The sequence below is a fragment of the Argopecten irradians genome, chromosome 2 (genome assembly GCF_041381155.1).
Source record: "Argopecten irradians isolate NY chromosome 2, Ai_NY, whole genome shotgun sequence".
NCBI classification, from domain to species: Eukaryota; Metazoa; Mollusca; class Bivalvia; order Pectinida; family Pectinidae; genus Argopecten; species Argopecten irradians.
The window spans coordinates 14,020,358-14,044,187 of NC_091135.1; the positions used below are offsets into that span (position 1 = coordinate 14,020,358).

At 34.3% G+C, this 23,830-nt stretch overlaps 1 protein-coding gene across 4 annotated transcripts in view; it reads left to right on the forward strand.

Annotated features, from left to right (window-relative positions):
- LOC138314546 (5'-AMP-activated protein kinase subunit gamma-1-like) overlaps positions 1-23,830 on the forward strand; it is a 274,001-nt gene that overhangs the window by 132,739 nt on the left and 117,432 nt on the right. Inside the window, exon 2 of one of the 4 annotated variants that reach the window (XM_069254934.1) lies at positions 290-618. The exons of the other annotated variants lie outside the window; for them this stretch is intronic. Within the exon in view, the coding sequence (XP_069111035.1) occupies positions 604-618 (15 nt within the window). The 5' untranslated portion in view covers positions 290-603. The remainder of the gene's footprint in view (positions 1-289; positions 619-23,830) is intronic. 4 annotated transcript variants of the gene reach the window in all.

Consider the following 23,830-nt stretch of genomic DNA (forward strand, 5'->3'; position numbering starts at 1 on the left):
TGCACCCTATGTGGTTGTGAGAGAAGACAGATAGGCTTGTTTTGGAAGAATGTGCACTTCTTAAGTTTCTGTGTGGAAAACCAATTAGTATTTATCAATGTGTTTAAACTATTATGCATCAAATTAAATCTAATGAAATATTTATAATTTCTAATTGAGATAAATCGCTCCAATTATACATTGAGAATCAGAATTAACAGAAAGCTGCCTGTATGATAAATCAATGTTTACATTAGCAGATATAGAGCTGTTGTGTTCCAAATGATGATTCAGGTATTTCCAATTTCAGGAAAGTCTAAAGTGCCATTTTGAAGCTTGAATACACTGTTTTAGATATTTATTATTTCCAAACACCGGATTATCCTAGGCAACTCAACAGAAATTTTTGTTGATTTTCATTCAAGACGTCATGTGATACAAGCCTGTGGTGTTGATTTCACGGGATCGTGTAGAATCGCGGTGACGCAGCTTCGGAATTATTCTATTGTATAGATCATAAAAAAATTTCTCTGGGTACAAGAGGAATATATATATACCGTGGATTGTGTTTTCAAACCTTGGATTACAAGTGTGAATTTCTTTGGATCTCAACATCGCATCAGGATGGCACAAAAAATGGTAAGACTGCATATATGATATTTCCAATCATAATGATATTTCAATTATATTTGTAATAAAATTTTGTATCCAAACCATCCCCCTTCCTTCAAAGACTTGAAAAAAGCATCATAATTGTAATTTTTATGTTTGTGTTTTTTGCGCATCTTACATAAATGAAAGCGTGAACCGTAGGTTGGTGACTTTTCCCTGGGTACTCTATGTAGGTATACTTAAATGACTGACGGTTATTATCAAAATGATGGGTAAAAAAGATCAATGAGAGAGAGAAGAAATCAAATTGTTCTTGAATACCAGTATTTGACAATGATGTAATACTTGATTATGTATTGATTGGCCCAGATTGTGTTGTAATTTTCTGATCATTGCAATAAGAACATATGACCTGAAGTATTTTGATAAGGACTTGAGCTGTTTTATTGATTATTTCACACAAAAAAAATCCCAAATAAAAGTTATAAATACGTTGGGTCACGTTTCTGATCAATGTGACTTCATTTCCTGTATCTGAAATGACTCTATACTCTTTGGTAGGTATAGATATATAATAACACAATATTGTACGGAGATTACAGCAGTTCATCACGTAAGACTTTTCTTTTAATTCAAATGTGTGTCTTGAATATTAAACAACATGCCTCCATGCATACATTCTACAGGAATCTTCTGTTTATATATAGAATTAGAAATAAACAGGTATAAAAACGAGCACCCAAATTTTACAAATCAGGATATTAGGAGGCTCACTGTAAGTCCATGTTGTAGTATACTACCACATGTTTGTGTGATAGAATACAATTACAATTGTCATAGAGGTCGCGGTGGCCAAGTCTTGACCTTACATATTAGCCCAAGCCATTCATCTCTGGGTTACAAGTTTGAATCTTCTGTGGGGCAGTTGCCAGGTACTGACCACAGGCCAGTAGTTTTCGCTTGGTACTCCGACTTTCCTCCACCACATAAACCGGATATGTCCATAAATGACCCAATCTGTCAATAGGATGTTAAATAAATCAAACAGAAGCAATTGTCATATCAAAACTTTCTATCTCATACAAAATTAAAAGGAAAAACAAAACATATAGTAAAAATGAATTGTAGCTAAAGGCTCAATGTGTTTTGGCTAAAGATAACTTATCAGTGAATCTATTTACTCACTCAAACAATCAATTTAAAATCAAATTAAAAACTCAATTATTTTCCATGGTGTTGTCATGCAGAAAGACTTAATTTGATTGGTCTGCAAATTCTTGCTCTTGTTAATCAACAAATAATTTCATTTTTGAAATCAATCTTAAAATGTTGAAAAACTCTATGAGTTAGCTGTATTACAACTAATTCACCCCTGAATATCCATCATGAACTGTTCCGGCCTTTGTATCAGAAGAGTTTAAATGTGTCTTAAGGGGTGAAAGAGTTCAACATGAAATAATGTATAGCAGAATATTTTCGCTAGGATGATATTTTGGAATTTCTGTCTTATTTATAATTTTCAATGAACAGACCAACTACACTTAGTACAAAGTATTTAAGCCTAAGGATGATTGTCATTTAACAAGGCCATATAAACTCATGCAAAAGACTCAGAAAAGTTAGTGTTCTGAACTTTGTATTCATGTACAGACGTTTTGGATCAGGATAACATCAGTCCTTCCCCATGGATAAACGTTTATGTTATATATGCAGACAGAATTATTGATTCCAGGACAGATTAATGAGGCACTCGTCAATTTGACCCAATATTGGTGACAGTTTCCGCAGGTTATTGGGACAGTCCACACATTGGCATTTTTTAATCAGCTTGGAATGACATTTAGCATTTTGATATCAGAAGGGGACATGTTGTCCGTGGTGTTAGGAGGGACGTGGTGTTTGTGGTGTTAGAAGGGATATAGTGTCCATAATGTCAGAAGGGACATGGTGTCATATGGTGTCAGAAGGCACATGGTGTCCATGATTTCAGAAGGGGCATGGTGTCCATGGTGTCAGAAGGCACATGGTGTCCATGGTGTCAAAAGGGACATAGTGTCCATGGTGTCATAAAGGACATAGTGTCCATGGTGTCATAAGGGATATAGTGTCCATAGTGTCATAAGGGACATAGTGTCCATGGTGTCAGAAGGGACATGGTGTCCATGGTGTCAAAAGGGACATAGTGTCCATGGTGTCATATGGGACATAGTGTCCGTGGTGTCAGAAGGGACATAGTGTCCATGGTGTCAAAAGGGGCATAGTGTCCATGGTGTCAAAAGGGGCATAGTGTCCATGGTGTCAGAAGGGGCATGGTGTCCATGGTGTCAGAAGGGGCATGGTGTCAATGGTGTCAGAAGGGGCATGGTGTCTATGGTGTCAGAAGGGACATGGGTGTCCATGGTTTCAGAAGGGACATAGTGTCCCTGGTGTAAGGAGGGACATGGTGTCCTTGGTGTCAGAAGGGACATCAGTGTTCATAGTGTCAGAAGGTTGTGGTGTTGTATCACCACTAGGCTGGGGCTGATGTGACTTGAGTAGTTAAGATGTCCTAACATATTACCACAAGCACTCCACCTCTGGGGGGTAAGTTCAAATGCCATATGAGGCAGTGGCCATGTACCGACTGCTGGTTGGTAGATTTTTTCTTGGTACTCTGGCTTTCCTCCACCATTTAAACCTGGCACATCCTTATTTGACCCTGAATTTTAATGGTACATTAAACTAATCAAATAAAACAAAACACCAACACCAGCTAAGGACACCTATAGCCAGATAAGGTTTGTTACTGTCAACACCATCTGGGTCAGAAGTACTGTTTATAAAAATACTATTATTGTTTGTGACATTTGGAGACCATATCCTTGTGTTGTTTGTCAGTCCAAGTTTTCATCACAAATGCTTTAATTTTCTTCAAGTCTAAGTTTGCTTCCAGGTTATATCTAGTAAGAGCCGCAAGGCTAATGAGAACTAGAAAATGTCAGCTGAATTAATTGTCGGGATGCTTCCAGAGATACAGTTGATGTTGAGTTGTCAAGGGTAATTTTGTTAAAACCCTAAAAAAGATGTATTTTGCTTAAATCATTCATACTTGATAAGGTATTTCAATTAGGTAATGGGCTTTGATAATGGAACCAGCATGTCTCTAAGAGATTTGATTTAAATTTCTAGAAAAAAAAATTAACTTGTGGGTTGAGCTGCTGCCACTGCTACTGTAGCAAGGCCAGTTTGTTCTAGCAGTCTAGGGTTGTCACATCCTTTCTACATACCCAGCATCTGCCAGGAGCTGATTAATTCTAAACATCTTGGCCTTGACCAATTTTCAAGGTCATATGGCAATTAACATTAATTTAATTTTTGCATTGAATTATTTTTCAATAACCCAGAGCTTTGAGCATTATGATAATTGGCCAATAACAAGCTTTGGCATCTCTAGATTAATGACTTTGACTAATTCTAAAGATCATATATGTATAGTGATTCTTCTCTGTGACTTTGAATCAGACTGGCAACATGCATCAACTTTGATGCCTATATTATCAAGGATTATATACATTTAGCAGACCACACAATGAAAATATCTGACTTCATAATGCTATGTAGTGTAATGTATTCGGACAATACAGTATTACAACAAACTCTTCCTTCGTGCTGACCAATGTTATTTTGGATATAACAACAAACATCAGCTTGTCCAGAGATTCTATGTAGTATTGTACATTGTATCTATGTATTTGATTGAGCCTAATTGAGACTGACCATCAGCCTTTGTATTCACTACTGACCCTGTATGTACAACAAGATAGACCTAGATTGATACAGAAGATGTAAGGTGTAGTAAATAAGAGTGGAAAGATGATAGACTTTTCTGGTGGAGGATTAAGCTGCCATTAACCATTCTCAATATGTCTAGGCTTGGTAACGGTCAGTACCAGCTAGCTCCTTCAGAATTCATATATAATATTTTGTTCTTCAAATATGTGAAATTTCACAAATAGGTTGATAACACACCCCTCATAAAACTCATGCTAAATCTCCTCTTCTTTCTTCCACTTCTTCCCCAGTTTATCTCCCTCATAGCCTTACCAAATTCTTTATAAATGTTCCACATGTGATTTCCAAAGCTGACTATACATATTGAACTGACCTGTGGTCAGAAGAATGCCAGCTATGCATGTAGTGTCTGGTCTAGGTAAAGAATGATCAGAGGAAGCAGAACACCCTAACATTGAGGGAGATATTATACTGGAACAGGGTCAGTAACACCGTAATTATTCACAAAAACAGCCCCTCTTCTGGTGTAGAAGTTTAACAATGACTTATTGGTGAAATTGACAAATCATATTGCAAATATATGAATCTTAAGGAAGAAAATATCTAAGATCTGCCAAGGTCAATGACACCAACATACCTTCAAATATGCTATTAGAATCTAATTCATATAACTCAAGATAGTATATATATGTAGTAAAATATGTCTATACCGAATGCTTACAACAAAGTCATGGTTATAACACAGTAATTTTCATTGTCCATCAAGGATCCTTTAAGATATCAGTAATATATGTATATAATGAACTCGTATGCTTATAACAAAGTTATTTTGTAGATGACTCAAAAGATTTGTTATAACAATGTTTAACTGTTTTGTGCTTGGTTCAAATCCACCTCTTTCTACATTTCATTTAATCATAGCAATATTGAAACTAATGAAAAAAACTCTTTTATCTCTTTTTTGTTGCAGTAATGATGTAGAAGTTGGGAGACAAACAGGCAAATTAAAAATATCTTCGACAACTATCAGAGTCTTAGCTGATAAAACGTTTGAAACTGATCAGAAAGGTTGATTGAAACAATGATTAGTCAGAGGAAGTTGGATTTTTCTTGATTTGGTGTGAATTGTCTTGATCTGAATTAATTGTTTTTCTTCTCCGCTGTCTTAATTGCCATCTTTAGTACTCGACTCCATTCAAGTATGGATTGATGTGAAGCTGATTTGTAAATTGATTTGAAATCTGTATTTGAAGTAGTTCAACCCATGATTTGGTTTTGTTTCTCGTTATTTTTCTTGATGACTTGAAAGAGTTTAGATTGCGTCATCGTAACCATCACTCCAACGATTAAGCAACTGAATTTTGAATCTTATCTCTTTTTCATTTTGTTACTTTAATGTCTTCATTGACAAGAGCTCCACACCTTTAGACGAAGGCTTTGGGTTCTGCTTTCTGGCCAAGACATACATTAAGTCGATAAAAGTGGTATTTTCTGCTCTTGCTTAGCCCTAATTTACCATAAAGGCAATGGGACGACTGGTTTGCCAGTTGTCAGTATCATGTGACCAGGTGGTTCCAGTAAGATAGCACTATAAAATTGGAAAGAGCTCCATCGTTATATCGTCAAGCTGAACCTTACCAGTCTCCTAGCATCATTTGAATTCAACACAGTTAAAATCTACAATTGAATGTACTTTATATAAAATTGCCAATTATTGCAACATCATGACTGCCCTGAGTTGAATTCCTTCCGAGATATATCGCTTTCCTGTACAGTCATATGCAGATTATTACATTATCTATAAACATTGTATAATGATTCAACATTTAATTGGTTTTTGATGACCTATCTTTTTATGAACTGAGCAATAATCTGCCATCCAAAATCCATTAAGTGTGATATTGAATCTCAATTTTTAAAAATCTTGTTATCAGCTTATATGTGTAGATGTGTGTAGAATGGTTATAATTTAATCTGTCTCCAATTGCTGCACATATCAGTAGCACAAATGGCTTGATATAATGTGTTTTGGAGAAGATCTGTACAATCATGTTATACTCTTGGGGATTACAGAGCCCTGGTCTGATGACACGAGTAATTGTCATTAAACTGAAATAAAAAATAGAAATGATGCTGATGAAATGTTAGAATTGTACGACACATCATTCTATCCATCTGATTGTGAGCCTGTGCTATCTTCCTTAAGTAGAGAACATATGTCTACAGCTACTTTCCACTGTGATGAAACTGCTGAAACTTTTTTTTTTATTACCGTATTTGACCTAGTATGTGCCCAGAGCTTAACTAATTAAAGGGAATAAGGAGGAACTTCATAAGGCCAAATGTGATCTACCCTTTCACAAAATCATTACAAAAACGTTAAAGCCATAAATAAATTTGCAAAAGAACCTGTTTGTTGTCATATTTCCGGCATGCATTTACTTCGATGTAAGTATAATTAGTGCTTCAAAAAGGGATGTTGCTTCAAAAAGGGATGTTTACTGTGTCAGATATAGTATATCAAAGTTTATATAGTGTCAAAGGATAGCTGATGATAAAAATGTTAGAATTTTGTTTCTATTTGCTTTTTAGTCGAATCAATCATTCATTATTCATAGAAGCCAAAAATATCTGAAAATATGGTTTTCTAGTTCTATGTTTATTAAGTTTTCTACATAGAATAAATATTTCATAAAGATAAGCTGCCAGAATATAGAATAACAGAGAATGTTGGAATCTTGAGCAGTCAACCCGCATATGGATTGACAATAAACCATCTTATTCACTGTAGCGCATAGGGCTCTGTGATATTTTATTGCCTGGTAGCACGGGGGCCTGTCACATTTTATTACACACTGTAATGGAGACGTTCCTCGGGCTACTTTTCTCAGATTTCTTTTTATTTGCAGAAATTTCCCTGTTTGAAGCCTTCCGTTCAGTTCATTCTTGGTATCAGATTTATGCTGAAACACACCAAAGTTTTGCAGTTGTACTGAAAATAATCTGTACCAAGCAGCTTACTTTTTATGAATTTATTGATTGAATATTTGATATGTTGTTCCAGAATAACATAGGTGTTTTGTCCAGAGTTTATCTATAAACGCTGTCCAACATTGCATATACAACTAAGCTCTTCTAATTTAATTACTACATATGTAACTTTGGTGAACTTTGCAATGGCTATGTAATAGTCCTTGAACTTTGCAGTACAACATAACTGTGTAATGTGGTTAAGTGAAAGATGCTTTCTAAAGTTGTCAGTGACCTTCAAAGACCATTGTTGTGACACTGTTTATGTGTGACCTTTAAAGTATTTACTTTTTAGTCAGCTATGACCTTCAAAAGGTACATCAAAAACTAGAATTACCTCTGGAAAATTCAGTAACACATTCACTGTTATGACCATGTACGACCTAATGTATATAAACCTCAGGGGCTTTTTAACTTGTCCTGTATTCAGGTGCATGAAATATTGATGTACTTTCTTAATTGATTGAGCTTCATCCAATGTATTGTACGTGAAAAACTAATATTAGTCTATCGAACAAAAGTAGCAACAAGGTATTGAATAAATTTAATTGATTTTAAAATTGTGGTTTGATGGGTAATAATGAAAACAATAAATCTAAATGTATTATTTTCTTAACATAAAAAAGTTGTATCAGTAATGATTTTAAGCCCCACCTTAGTCTTATAGATGTTCTTCATATTATCCTGATCTTAGCCTTGTAGATGTCCCACTTATTGACCCTGACCTTACCCTTGTAGAAGACCCACTTATTGATCCTGACCTTAGCCTTGTAGATGTTTCACTTATTGATCCTGACCTTAGCCTTGTAGAAGACCCACTTATTGACCCTGACCTTACCCTTGTAGAAGACCCACTTATTGACCCTGACCTTACCCTTGTAGAAGACCCACTTATTGATCCTGACCTTAGCCTTGTAGAAGACCCACTTATTGATCCTGACCTTAGCCTTGTAGAAGACCCACTTATTGATCCTGACCTTAGCCTTGTAGAAGACCCACTTATTGATCCTGACCTTAGCCTTGTAGAAGACCCACTTATTGATCCTGACCTTAGCCTTGTAGAAGACCCACTTATTGATCCTGACCTTAGCCTTGTAGATGTTTCACTTATTGATCCTGACCTTAGCCTTGTAGATGTTTCACTTATTGACCCTGACCTTACCCTTGTAGAAGACCCACTTATTGATCCTGACCTTAGCCTTGTAGAAGACCCACTTATTGATCCTGACCTTAGCCTTGTAGAAGACCCACTTATTGACCCTGACCTTACCCTTGTAGATGTCCCACTTATTGACCCTGACCTTACCCTTGTAGAAGACCCACACTTACTGCCTTAGCCTTGTAAGACCCACTTATTGGCCTTGACCTTAGCCTTGTAGATGTTCCACTTATTAACTCTGACCTTAGCCTTGTAGATGTTTCATTTATTGACCCTGACATTAGCCTTGTAGATTTTCACTTATTGACCCTGACCTTAGCCTTATAGTGTTCACTTATTGACCTTCACCTTAGCCTTGTATCTGTTCCACTTATTGACCTTCACATTTAGCCTTGTAGATATTTCACCACCTATTGGCCTTGACCTTAGCCTTGTAGATGTTCCACTTATTAACTCTGACCTTAGCCTTGTAGATGTTTCATTTATTGACCCTGACATTAGTATTGTTTGAAGTTCCACTTATTGACCTTGACCTTGGCTGTGTAGAGGTTCCACTTGTTGACCCTGACTTTAGCATTAGGTTCCTCTTATTGACCCTCACTTCAGCCCTCTAAAGGTTCCACTAATTGACCCTGACTTTAGCTTTGTAGAAGTTTTTACTTATTGACCCTGATCTTAGCCTTGTAGAGGTTCCACTTATTAACTCTGACTTCAGTCTTGAAGAGGTTCCACTTATTGACCCTGACTTCAGCCTTGTAGAGGTTCCACTTATTGACCCTGACTTCAGCCTTGTAGAGGTTCAACTTATTGACCCTGACCATAGCCTTGTATAAGTTACACTTATTGACCTTGACCTTAGTCTTGTAGATGTTCCACTTATTAACTCTGACCTTAGCCTTGTAGATGTTCCATTTATTGACCCTGACATTAGCATTGTTTGAAGTTCCACTTCTTGACCTTGGCTGTGTAGAGGTTCCACTTGTTGACCCTGACTTTAGCATTAGGTTCCACTTATTGACCCTCACTTCAGCCTTGTAAAGGTTCCACTTATTGACCCTGACTTTAGCTTTGTAGAAGTTCCCACTTATTGACCCTGACTTCAGTCTTGAAGAGGTTCCACTTATTGACCCTGACTTCAGCCTTGTAGAGGTTCCACTTATTGACCCTGACTTCAGCCTTGAAGAGGTTCCACTTATTGACCCTGACTTCAGCCTTGTAGAGGTTCCACTTATTGACCCTGACTTCAGCCTTGTAGAGGTTCCACTTATTGACCCTGACCATAGCCTTGTAGAAATTCCACTTTTTGACCCTGACTTTAGCTATGTAGAGGTTCCAGTTATTGACCCTGACTTCAGCCTTGTAGAGGTTCCACTTATTGACCCTGACCATAGCCTTGTAGATGTTCCACTTATTGACCGTGACTTAGCCTTGTAGAGGTTCCCACTTATTGACCCCGACTTTAGCTTTGTAGAAGTTCCCACTTATTGACCCTGTCAAGTAGAGGATCATCAATCAAGGTCTCCACACCCTGTCTACTACAGAGACCATTATGGCATTACCTGCAATGGAGGTTGTAATTAAGTCTAGGTATAGACATATTATATGGCTGTGTCTCAATCCTAATGATGAAGGTAAAGGTCAACACTTTGCCTAGCACCAATGTTAATGACACTTTAATAAAGGGGTAAAGATGTACATGAATTGGTGGCTTTGGTCATGATTTAGGGTACAACCTCTACTCAGACTTTCTGCTTTATCAACAGAGACTAATGCGTCTGCAGTTACAGTGATGTTACAATGACTGGATATGAGAGACTCAATATAATCAGTCAGAAGGAGATGATAATTTTTTTATCGGCACTTTAAGAAATTGAAAATCAGAGACCATTCCTTTGAACATGTTAAGCTAGTGGAGATTTATTGTGTGATTAAAAATTTTGAGGACATTTTTCAAATCATGGAAACATTCTTTTAGTTTTTTAAACATAATATTTTACTCAAGAGGAGATAATTCAGAGTAGTAGACCAATTGTAAAGAATTTGATTTCTTGGAAGGTTTTATGAGCTTGACAATGTCTCTATTTTAAATTCTTAGATTAGTGTAATTTTTGCGATAATGTATGCAAACAAGTATCAGTAAAGAACTTGCTGCGATAAAGGATAGAAATTTTCTAAATGTTGTACTGAATCAATAAAAACCTGATTTAGAATCAATTTAATTTCTTAAATCAGCTACCACTGAATTTTATCAGGACTCTTCTATAAATTACTTCAGCAATTTCAACAAGAAGCAGAGCAAAATGACTCCTTTCACAATCTGAAACAGTTGATGATTGCAAGTTTCACTAGAAATTAATAGAATGAATGAGTGGAATTGCTATTGCATAAATCTTGACTTGAATGCAAATGATCAGTTTTTCCGTTACGTGCTGCACAATCAAAGATCTCCAATGGATTGACTGGGAAAGGGATGTACTGCTAGCTGTGCATATACCACCATCATCCCTTTTACATATCTATTCTGTATAGCCACAGTTTTCTTTTACAATCTGAGAGAAATAAGATTCTGACGATTTAAAATCTCACAATCTGGCTTGAGCAAGAACATGCATATTTATTTTACACATTTCTCATTTATTCATGTGTCAAACTCGATCCACCTCCCAAATCCTTTAGATATGATCCCACCAAGTATATCTGGCTGTATATTATCATATATATTAGTTGTAATTTCACATAGAGTGCTATATAAATATGATTGGCCTTGTCTGGTGTGTCCTTTCTTTTAGCATATTTTAACTTAAATAATGTTGGAGTTAGCTTACATGCTTGGATATAAAATTAGCAACTCTTCTAATTATTTGAAAATTTTTCATGGAAACATTTGAAATTCCACAAGTCTAAAGCTTAACAAGGCCTGAAGTTTTTGTTTCCAAGCTCGTGGCTTCAATTAGTAGTTTTTAGATCTAAAAAATATAATATGTTTATCTTTACTGTAAAATTGGCATTTTAAGTTTTTGATGTAAAATAATTATTTTTAGGTTTTCAATGCATTTGAATGTAATACTGAATTGCAGGTCTATTTACGTCAAATACGGTAAGATTGATGTGATGTAGTGTATCCCTAATCCTGGTAACATCTGCTTTCTCTGATACTTACGTTTGTTTCACATTTTGTCTTTACAGGTAAGTGTTGATTTCTCACGTTGTCACAAAGATCCTGTTGCTGTTTTCTCTGCCGGCGTTCTTAGCCGGATTAATTTGAGTGATGGCTTTCACCATTCAAACAGGTAGTATTATGAATAATTGTTGGTCATAGAGATTTTTCCTCCACTGACAAAATTAATAGAACTAATTAATGTACCATGTGATACCTTTATAACGTTTGTGCGTGTCTAGTATCTCCAGAGGTGATGGAACATAACTCTTCCTGCTGAAATGACATTGGCGCAGGATATCATCTTTTTGTGTCATTCCATCAGCAATAGAAACAAAAGTTCTGCACAAACATACTCGGGTATCACGTGCTATTCTAAATGTTCTTCATGATCAAGTCTTTAAAAAGGAAAAGTGTTCCACTCTCTAATATTTACACAAAATGACAAATACAGTTGGCAGTCACCAGAGTATGACTGCTACATGTTTTTTATGACATCATTATAATTATGACATCACAACTGCCATGCCAGTTATGATCCCAGAAGATGACAATTTGGATGGCTATTTCATCCTTGAATGATAATAACATGTGTATAGTCATTATAGTTGCAAAATCCTATGAGATGTTTCTAAGAATTTTTGTCAACAGTAGGTCTAAGCATTAAAATGTATTCAGTTGGCTGTTATAGGATCGTAATTGCCAACCAGATAAAAACAAATTCAACCTGAAGGGCTGCAGCATCCATTACTGCCAACTGAAAGTAGTTCAATGCTTATAACGACAGTGGTAGATAATAGCTAGGATATGTTCAGCACAATTCAGTAAAATCATGATATGGACCCTGTTATACTAAAAGCCTATTAGATTTGTGTTACAGAAAGATGGATGTCAAATGCCATCAGTAACTATACCCTTTATATAACTTGTAAATCAATCAGTAGATGGTAGGATACGATTCATTTGGTATCAATTGTTGTATGTTAGATTATTTTATGCAATGCCTATCAAAGCTAACATATACAACAAGCACCATTGACAACATTTGTTTACCCATTGTGTTACCAGATCATGGTACTACTTCTGTAGATATAATGTGGGGACACGAGAGACTCTCACCAGTAGGGTCGGGACAGCTGTCAGGTTCTATAGAATCTGAGATTATTATTGATCATCAGATTCTATTACTGCTATTGTTCAATACACTTTTGTCCTTCTCTTTTCCCTGTCTACGATATTTCCCTAAAAATATCTTTCATGTCTAAAGTTTTATTTAATGCTCTCCTGACTTACTAAGATTACTCACCATCAGGATTGATTGCATGGACAGATTTTATGTTCAAAATAGAGTAAGCAAAATTATCTTTTACCCAGTTAATGTAATTAAAAACATTAGTTATCTGTAGAAAACTTCAGAAAGTTCGATCTTGACAAGAAACACTTTTGAAATATTAGTGGGTATTAGAAACATAATTATACAACTTTTATATTTAAGAATTGGACCATTTGACTTTTTAACTTGACATGAAATACCTTATTTTGGAATTTTGTTACAAAAATTATCTTGTCCCATAAATTGCTTACTTTAAATGTATATATACTCTTTGGATTGCCACATAGATTTGACCTTTACTATGTGTTTGCCTTGAATGACCTTGACCCTTACTATGTGGTTACTTTGTTAACTTTTAGCCTTGACCTATTTATGTGCTTTAGTTGACCAATCTACATGATCTTTGCGAAAGTATGACATATTGCGGCCCTAAATGACCTTAGCTGCTGACCGGCCGTAAAACAAGTCAAACAAAGCATTAGAATTAATTATTTTAATTGTTCATTGTAATACTATGGTATAAGATACAATGATATCAGAAGTGTTCCTATTTGAATTTTTTACTCTGAAGGCCATCCTAGCTTCAGTGATATGCCCACTGGAATGAAGGCACACATTAATTATTGTTATATCACTCTAGGAGCCTGATTGACAAAAACACAAAGATGACTTTCAACTACTCCATTAAGAAGACAAGTTTTAGAAATTACCTGTTTTGGATTTTGACAACACTTGAATGATGAATCTATTAAAATTAGATTAGATTTGATGAAAATTGCTCTCCGTTTACACAGCCAATGTTTGTGTTCTGGTAATAGTCAGTGGTGCTAATGGAGCTTAATGAAGCCGAGGTGGTACCTGGTGAAAGATATTACTGTTAACATTAGACTGGTAGTTCTTCTCGGATGACATGGAATCCAGAATGGGTTCAAGAGGAACAGCAATTCAGCATCAATTGTTATGTGTAACAGAAGTTATTTCAAAAGGAATGGCAATCACATTAAGATGGAACAAACTATTCCTTTTAGAATTAATAATGTAACCGCAAGCAAAATATTCATAGGATTGGTTTGATAATCATATTTCTGTTTCTAAAATATCAGCAAATTTGTTCTGTGGTGATCAGGATTTGAAGACATTTGTACTGTAAAGTGATTGATTTTGTTAAAAAAAAGTCTCCGTAAATAGATCTTAAAACCTTTTATCAGATAAATGGATGCCATATTAGATGGAAGATTCTGAAGTTTCAACATTTAATGACATTAAACTTTGTATGTCCCTGTGAAGCTATGGGAGGAGAATGACCCATGTCTGTTCTATTCCGTCTTCTCTACTAATGTCACTTTAAGGTATTCAATGCTTACTGATATTTCTTGTTAAAATCTTAGCTGATAGTCACAATAAGACTACAAACTTTTAAATTCTGAACTCGGATTGAAAAGAACAAAATACATAGGTAGTGGAAATTTGGTACCTCAAATGACATAATAGGAAAGACTCTTGTTCTCGTAAAATGAGTAAGGAATTCCCAGACCTTGAACAGACGTTTTCACCTTAAAATCATGTTTGGATTTAAATTAACTTGTCAGCATCAGCTAATGTCATTTGACCAAATTAGAGGTGAAACAATTCCAAATGGCGTCTCTATAAATTTTAATAGCATCTCCCGTTTTGTCGTTTTTGCAAAGCCAATATTTAGAAAATTTATCCGGAAAGGTAGTTATCAAAGCAAAAGAAATAATTGACCTGTGTACAGTAGATCACAGCTAATATTAACAGCTATTATCAATGTCCAACCTTGTCCATTTGTATTAACTGGTATCGCTGTTTAAGCTGGTATATGTTCTCTGGAGATTGTTTTTTCTGTGCATGGCCACTCGTAGGAAATGATTACATGGAGTGTGATGTCGGGGGACGGGAGAGTAGTGGTTGACAATGAGTTCGTGGCAGGACCACCTCGAAAACTTGTCATTTGTCATCATCAGCATCACATCCTCCTGTGTACTGTTTCTTGTTTTCATGGCTGAAGAGTTCCCAGGAAATCGATAGAAAGGCCTTATATACGATGTCACTAGAGAGCATTTATCTCGTATTTACTGTTATGTCCGGGGATTCTCATGGATAGGACTTTATCAGTCGCAGAAATTAGGTATCTCCCGGATAGTATTTGTAGTATTAGTTCAAGGTTTTATCTCCTAACAATGAAATCAGGGTTTGTAAGTTTATATGCATGGATTCTTGACTTGGTTTTTCCTTTCAAGCTGAAATATTCCAGGATTTGTCATTTATAATAGAAAATGATAAGAAACAGTTGTAAAAGTTTTAGACTTGATTATTATACATACTGATATGCCTATACATATAACTGGATATGATGCTCCAGCATTCATAATTTCTTTTGTGCTTTCAAACTGTTTGTGTGACAGGATTGATGTTGACTGGAAGGAAATTTTTGGTTGAAGTTAAATGTCTTAAACATGGTTATAACAAACCTCTGGGGAACATCAAAATGACTTCATTATATGAGCTTTATAGTTTGTTATACATATCTCAAAAAAAAAAGGAAAAAAAAGGAACCTAAACTGGGAATGAAAAATACTTTTATAGCCAGAAATTTGTTGTAAGCATATTCGTTATGATATGTTGTTTCACTGGAAGACATTTTCATGTCAAAAGATTGTGCCATATATTGATGGTAAAAAACTGCTTCCCGTTGCATTTCAAGCTAACTGTAAAATCTTGCAGCTGTAGGTTAGTTTTTGTTCTGAAGATACATGTATCTATATTGGCAGTGTATCATAATACAATTTAATTACTTCTTCCTGTCATAAATAAAACACAAATTAACAAAAAACAACAATTGTCAGATGTATTGTTCTGATTTAAATAAGATAAAAGATAAAATAAGAACACCTGATCTGGTCCATTTTATTGCTGTATTACAAATTGTGTTCAGGAAGTTTCACCAGAAATACATACATTTGATATTCAACATGTATATAAAATTACACGTTATTATGCAACGGCTGTAGAGATACTATTGTAAAGAAATTGAAAGCTACCGTAGTGATGTTGCTATGGTAACAGGAAACTTGCATCATAAAATTCAGTTAGAAAATAAGTTTTTTATTTCCAGTTGTAAAATCTACAAACAAACATTAGCATATATCTCCACCCTAATCCCTAATAAAGCAAGGAAATGCTTGTGACTTTACGCATGATCTAAGATGATTGTGGTTATGCTAAGTAGATGGGCGGGCGGAAGGAACACTTAGAAATAGACAGAAATCATCAAGGAAATAAGGACCACTTGTATTATTTATGAATGAAGTTACAGACAACTACAATGATATGGTAGTGTAGTATTTGTTTTATTGTATTGTTTAACAGCAATATCCATCATCGGAAAAATAAATTATGAAAGAAAAAGAAAAATAATTAAAGTATAAAGGAGTAGGTACAATAAGGGGCAATTATGGCCCCAGAATGTATAGAAATTCAAACAATGTCAAATCTCACAAACACAGCTTTCCAAAAGAGTTGAGTATCGATATTTTCGCAATCAAAGATGATTTTCCACTTACAGTATTTTTAGATGGGTTAAAAGACGATATATTTAGGCCATTTCATGCATTTTTATACATTTTCTTGCAAAAATGGCTTGAAAAAGCGTAGTTTTCACATTGGCCGCAGCTTTGTCCAAACACCATTTTTTGTCAACAGAACCAACATAAAAATTTAAATCTTTATGCAAAATGTCGAATTTGGACACAAATGCGGCCAATCCGAAAAAAAGAAAATTCTATGAAATTAACGAACCAGAGATCGCAGCGGCGGTAATAATAACATAAAACGGTATCGGGCACGGCTATTATTTATCCGGAAAAAATAAATCGGAAACATATTCAGTGTGCATATATGAACTAAGGAATAAAAATAATATTAGTAATTATTTTGATTAGTTTTATGACGATGTATAAAATTATTACTCCGTGCAGTAAGCGCCTTTCTCAATTTTCTGTAGCGAAAACGTTGCGATAAAAATAGTGTCCGTATTCTTTTGCCCGGATTACGGTCCCGCCTTTATAATGTACTCGGTGTTTTGACACAGCGTAACTGGCGATGTTTACACTGATTTTCTATATACATTGTCTTCCCGGTCGTTTCAACATGGATCGTGATGTTCAATTGAAGAATCAAGTATACTCTTCTTAATATATATAGTCTATAGATTTACTACTGTATATCTCACGAGAAGTATTTTGATCATAGATGGGACCCCGTCAATGACCTGACATTTCGGTACGTCACTGAAAATTCGAAGCCATGTATCGTTGGTAGGCCAAGTACAGTAACGTTAACGTTCAGTTCAACATAGATCATTCCGTCATACAGTAAATCCTATTCATTGACACCATTTTCATGTATAAGCCTACGTGTTTTATGTGAAAAATGTTCATTTTTTAATTTTGAAAATCTGAAAAGTTGGCGATTCTACAGCCAGGCCTACTAAGCTTAGCTAGACTAGAGTAGTGCAATACGGTAGGACACTGGACATGGGTTTAACTACTGTAGTTATTTTATCTCTATATGTGATAGATGTATTTATATCATAAAGGCGTTATATACCTTTATATAATAAAATCTAATTGAGCAAAAAATTGTTTACATTAGAGTGCTACAGATTCATTTTTTCAACTAATTACGAAGCATGCATATGCGTGGCAGTTGTGACGTTCTGTCCCCTGTTCCGAAGGTAGTGAGTCCGAATCGACATTTATACATATATATATTTTTTAATTTCTGAACCCCAACTTTTAATGAAATTATCAATTCATCCTTTCCTAAAAAATATATATATATTTATATATTAAAGACCCATTACCTTTCCGAAATAAACAAAATAATATTATTTCAATGACATTAATTGTGTAAGAAAATTATATTTATCGATGACCTAACACAAGGCTTCAACACTTTACAAATGCAAGCTTTCCTTCGTAATCTATTTTAACAGTTCGCTGTTTTGCTGTCTGGCGCAGTCAGGACGACGGCTAAAACATAATACGACCCGCGTTATGAAAATAGCATTAGGGTTATTTTGAATAAATTAGTCAGAATGTGTTGCCAATTGAAGTATTAACAGAACGCTAATAACTTTTGCAAATCTACAAACTTATCAATCTCGTTTTACTTTCCAATTTTAAGAATAAAGAGCCCTTTCGGAGAGGTAGCGGGCCTTTTAGTAATAATATGTTAGGCCTATACCTACATGTGTTATTTTAGTATGCCTATAGTTCCATTTACAATTTAAAATATTATATTTAGAAATATTGAACCAGGAACATTCTTAACTCATATATAACCGTATGTGAATATGTTGTTCAATCTATTTTTCTGCTTTATTCAAGTTGACATAATTAAACAAGAGGCCCAGAGGGCCTGTATCGCTCACATGGTTTGTAATGCCTAGGAATGTTCTGAATACAAGTTCATTGTTTCTTTTCTGAAGGAATTTGAATATTTACCTCTAATTCCCCTATTGGGCCCCACTCTTTCTGCTCAAGGGTATCAAAGCCTATAATTTATACAAATTCTGTTAACCCCAAGGATGTTTCTGGGCCAAATTTGGTTAAAATCCAAGCAGAACTATATGGCTATTAGCGATTTATAGGATTTACATCTATTTCCCCTATTGGGCCCCGCCCCTCCTGCCCCCGGGGGGGTCAGAGCCAAAATTTATACAATTTTCTGTTCTCCTTCCCCCAAGGATGCATTTCTAGCCAAATTTGGTTACAATCCATGCAGAACTCTAGGACAAGAAGCGATTTATAGGATTTACCTCTATTTCCCCTATTGGGCCCCATCCCTCTTGCCCCAGGGGATCAGAGCCTAAATTTATACAAGTTCTGTTCCCCTTCCCCCAAGGATGTTTGTGGCTAAATTTGGTTACAATCTATGCAGAACTCTATGACTAGTAGCGATTTAAAGGAAATGTTGACGGACGGACGACGGACGCTGCGCCATGACATAAGCTCACCGGCCCTTCGGGCCAGGTGAGCTAAAAATAATAATAATAAGGACACCATTACCGTAGTCAACATATGTACAATGTACATACTTCCCGGTAGTTATACATGTAACCATTGACTTTACTGTGATCAAATGTTAAAATGCATATACATGTATACTACAACTTGTTGTACGTGGTCTGAGCGTTGATTATATTTACATCTGTATGGTAGGATGCCTAAGCGATTAATTTTATTTGATTGTGAAAAAGGGACACTTCTTAATGAAAGACTGTATGGTTGCCATGCTACCAGTATTAATACTAAATATTTAGGAATAAACCACTGCAAGGACACTGGCGTTGCTTGTCAAAAGTAATTTCTTACATTAAAAGATCATGCTTGAAAGTAAATAACATAAATACAGCTTATTAATTGATAAGAAAGGGTAGATCTATGTGACGTAACGTAATTCCCAGAACAGGATACAAACCTCTCGAACACATTGAAAAGGTGCAAGTCCGAAGTCACTTGCGCGGTTGAAAAATGCTTGTAAATTAAACATGACCTGCTGTACATGTATCTAAATCTATAATCTTTGTTTATTGCGCTTGGAAATATTTACATGTTAGAGTACTGCCGATTTTACTTTTGTAAATAGCGAGCGTATACATGTAATAAATATCGTTAAGTAGTACCGTAGTGTAGTAGTGCCATAAGATTGTGATTATATTACGTCGTTGCTATCCTTTTGGGACTTTGATATAAAATTCCAGAAATGTGAAGACTGCCCTGTTGTTTTTATTTCTACGCTACCCTCAAATAGAATTAGATGATTAAATAATGTCAGAATAATACCGACAACTGAAATACAGAAATGGAATGAACAGACGTAAAATTAGATTGATTAAATATGTTTAAAATCTCATTATTTTGTGTTTTTAGTGTCTAGAGTGTTGTTGCTATGGAGAGAAAATGGTTGCTATGGTGTAACTATGGGCTATAATATGGTTAAGTGTTGTGAAACATGACATGGTTTCGATGATTTCTTATACACATCACAAAGTACTAACTTTCTTAAAGTTTCCACCTTAATCTACACGTTAGAAATTTTTAAAAGCAATTCAAGTGTCTGTTTTAGCATCAATACTGTATGCTCGTTGCCAGGCCCGTTGCTAGGCAACAACATAACAGAATGTATTGAAAGTGTGCATTTTATAATTCCCATATATTGATGTATATATAGTATCAAAATAAAGGCAATCTCTGTTGGGGCCAAAATTGACCTTTATTGCACCTACTCCTTTTATAATAATCTAATGATTGAAATTTATTATTTACATGTGTATAAGTATTGGATTCTATAGTAATCTATAATGAATGAAATGTTGGGATAATAGTTTACATGTGTATAAGTATTGGATTCTATAGTAATCTATAATGAATGAAATGTTGGGATAATAGTTTTACATGTGTATATAAGTATGTGGAAATTAATGTATAAGTATTGGATTCTATAGTAATCTATAATGAATGAAATGTTGGGATAATAGTTTACATGTGTATAAGTATTAGATTCTATAGTAATCTATAATGAATGAAATGTTGGGATAATAGTTTACATGTGTATAAGTATTAGATTCTATAGTAATCTATAATGAATGAAATGTTGGGATAATAGCTGGTTTACATGTGTATAAGTATTAGATTCTATAGTAATCTATAATGAATGAAATGTTGGGATAATAGTTTACATGTGTATAAGTATTAGATTCTATAGTAATCTATAATGAATGAAATGTTGGGATAATAGTTTACATGTGTATAAGTATTAGATTCTATAGTAATCTATAATGAATGAAATGTTGGGATAATAGTTTACATGTGTATAAGTATTAGATTCTATAGTAATCTATAATGAATGAAATGTTGGGATAATAGTTTACATGTGTGTATAAGTATTAGATTCTATAGTAATCTATAATGAATGAAATGTTGGGATAATAGTTTACATGTGTATAAGTATTAGATTCTATAGTAATCTATAATGAATGAAATGTTGGGATAATGGTTTACATGTGTATAAGTATTAGATTCTATAGTAATCTATAATGAATGAAATGTTGGGATAATAGTTTACATGTGTATAAGTATTAGATTCTATAGTAATCTATAATGAATGAAATGTTGGGATAATAGCTGGTTTACATGTGTATAAGTATTAGATTCTATAGTAATCTATAATGAATGAAATGTTGGGATAATAGTTTACATGTGTATAAGTATTAGATTCTATAGTAATCTATAATGAATGAAATGTTGGGATAATAGTTTACATGTGTATAAGTATTAGATTCTATAGTAATCTGATGAAGATCAATGTCTGTTTGTCATTTTTCAGAGAGGAGACTACAGAAGTAGTATTTCGTACATATTATAGTTTTGTCATACTGAAACGATTGATGTTTATTATAAGATTTTATAGTGCTGTTTTTCTGAAATGTTTCATCAAAGATTAGATTGACAAAATATCAATTGCTATGTGTTATCATATTGGATGAAGTATCTCAGACTTTTATAGTGCTTTAATTCCACTGAAATTTCCGATATCCAAATGATATCACCATATGTGACTTTGTTAATATATATTCTTAAGAAAATGTAAGCAATCCCTTTAGTTTTTGTGCTGATTTGTTTCAAGATAAATGAGGCTTTGAAGCAACATGCCATTCATATAGTTTAGAGTGCAGGTTATTCAAATCCTCATGATAAGCCCCAGTTAGTTACCCCAAAAAATGCTCTACAAAAATCATCTCCATCTTAAATTAAGCAATATTGAATTCCAACCACAGTCTGGTGCCAGTGTAGGTGAATATTTATGTTGGCCAAAAGAATATTTGATTATTCAAAGAAAATTTTAAAAATGTTTAAGTATAGATTTACATTTCAGTACTTATTTATAAAATTATATCAAAGGCTATAAGCAATGATTATTTTTGATTTTAATCATAGTGTGGCATAGCTAAGAGAGGAAGATATTTTATCAGATTATCTTTTCCTTTGATGATATTTTTGGATGAATTTTGATAGCTATACTTTAAATAAACAAACTATTACTCATGTAGATATATATTATACTGGTGATGGGTAATGTTGGTTTGGAGGAGAATCAGTGAATTATGATTTGAAATATTCAAAATGTATTTAGTGTAACAGATTATTTAATTAGCCTTTATTGTATGTAATGGGAAAAAATATCACGCCAATTGGATATAAAAAGTTCTACAAAATAATTAGAAGTATAAAAATGTTTCAGATAATTCAGTGTCCAATATGTTTCATCTGTTTCTATGAACATTTGATGGGATAATTATAAATTCATCATTAAATATTTATAGAAAGAGATAAAGACAACTTGTTTGAGCTTCTGTATTGTTCACATTGTAAATTGTGTTTTGAGACAGCCCCTCACTCTTGTGTTATTTAGGGAGATGTGTATTGAAAACATATAGCCATGCTTGGATAGCTTCCTGTAAAACTGGGCTTTTAACTGATATCTTTCTTGCATATCATATTTCAAAAAACACTATACAGTACTGGTATGTAGTTATTGAAAAGAATTATAAGCTTAGTGAAAACATGTAATGGAAGCCATTTAAGTAAAAAAAATATTCCAAATCTTCAATGGCCAAGCTTTTAGAAAATGGTTTTCAGTTGTTGCTTGAGTAGATATGTCTTAAGCACTTTTAAACAAGGTGAAATTCTAACCAGGTAATTTGAGTTATATACAAGATTATGAAGGCAACAAAATTGTTTGTGCTGCATGCCTGCACCTATAATCTGCCATAATGACATGTTCCATGTAGCTTGAATGAGGTGGAGATCTGCTTTAAAAATCTTTGCATTTCCCTGCATCAGGAGTTATTTCTGGCCTGGCCTACATCCACAAGATCGTTTAGTCTGTTGCATGCTGAGATGAGTGGTTAAATTGAATTTTCAAATGAATGGACCTCATGACCTTCATTCAAGGTCACAGGCCTGATTGGTGACATTATTTATCTGGTACTTGACCTGAGGCTTACTTGGGGTGAAAGACTGATCGTATTTATTGAAAGGAATGACCTTGATATTTAAAGATGCTCCATCGCTGACAGAGCTTAAATGATATTCATCATTTGAACAATAATTGGTGTTTAATCGTGTATATATATATATATGTCTAATTAACACAAAAAATAATATAAAATAATTTATCTTTCCTTTTGTACATGCGCAATCAGTATCTCATTTCATATAGGATATTATACCACAGAATTTTTTTCAGGATGCAATTAATTATTTTTTTTTATATTTTGAACTTAAAGTAAAAGTGAAGCTCAAACTTTTCAAGGGTGGTAATGGTGTAAAGGTAAGTAACTTTTGTAACTGAAGAAAAATACTAAATCGTCTGCTCCTGTTTTTGATAGTGAAAATATACTATTTGTCATCGGTGGAGCATCTTTTATGAAGTTTAGAGATATCTAGTATAAATAAAAGGACTTACAAAGAACCAATATTCCAGGGATCTTATTCAAATTATCAATATGTCATAAGAAACTGAATACACATCATACTTAAGAATTGTCTATTAGAGGTTGTTTATTAGAGGTTTTGCAGGGGTTGGCTATTAATTGACTTATCATTTACCACTGCTGTCAATCTCAGGTTTGAAATTATTATTGTTGCAATAGATGGAGCATAAATAGTAAACTGACTCAGAATGGTTTTCAAAGCTTTAA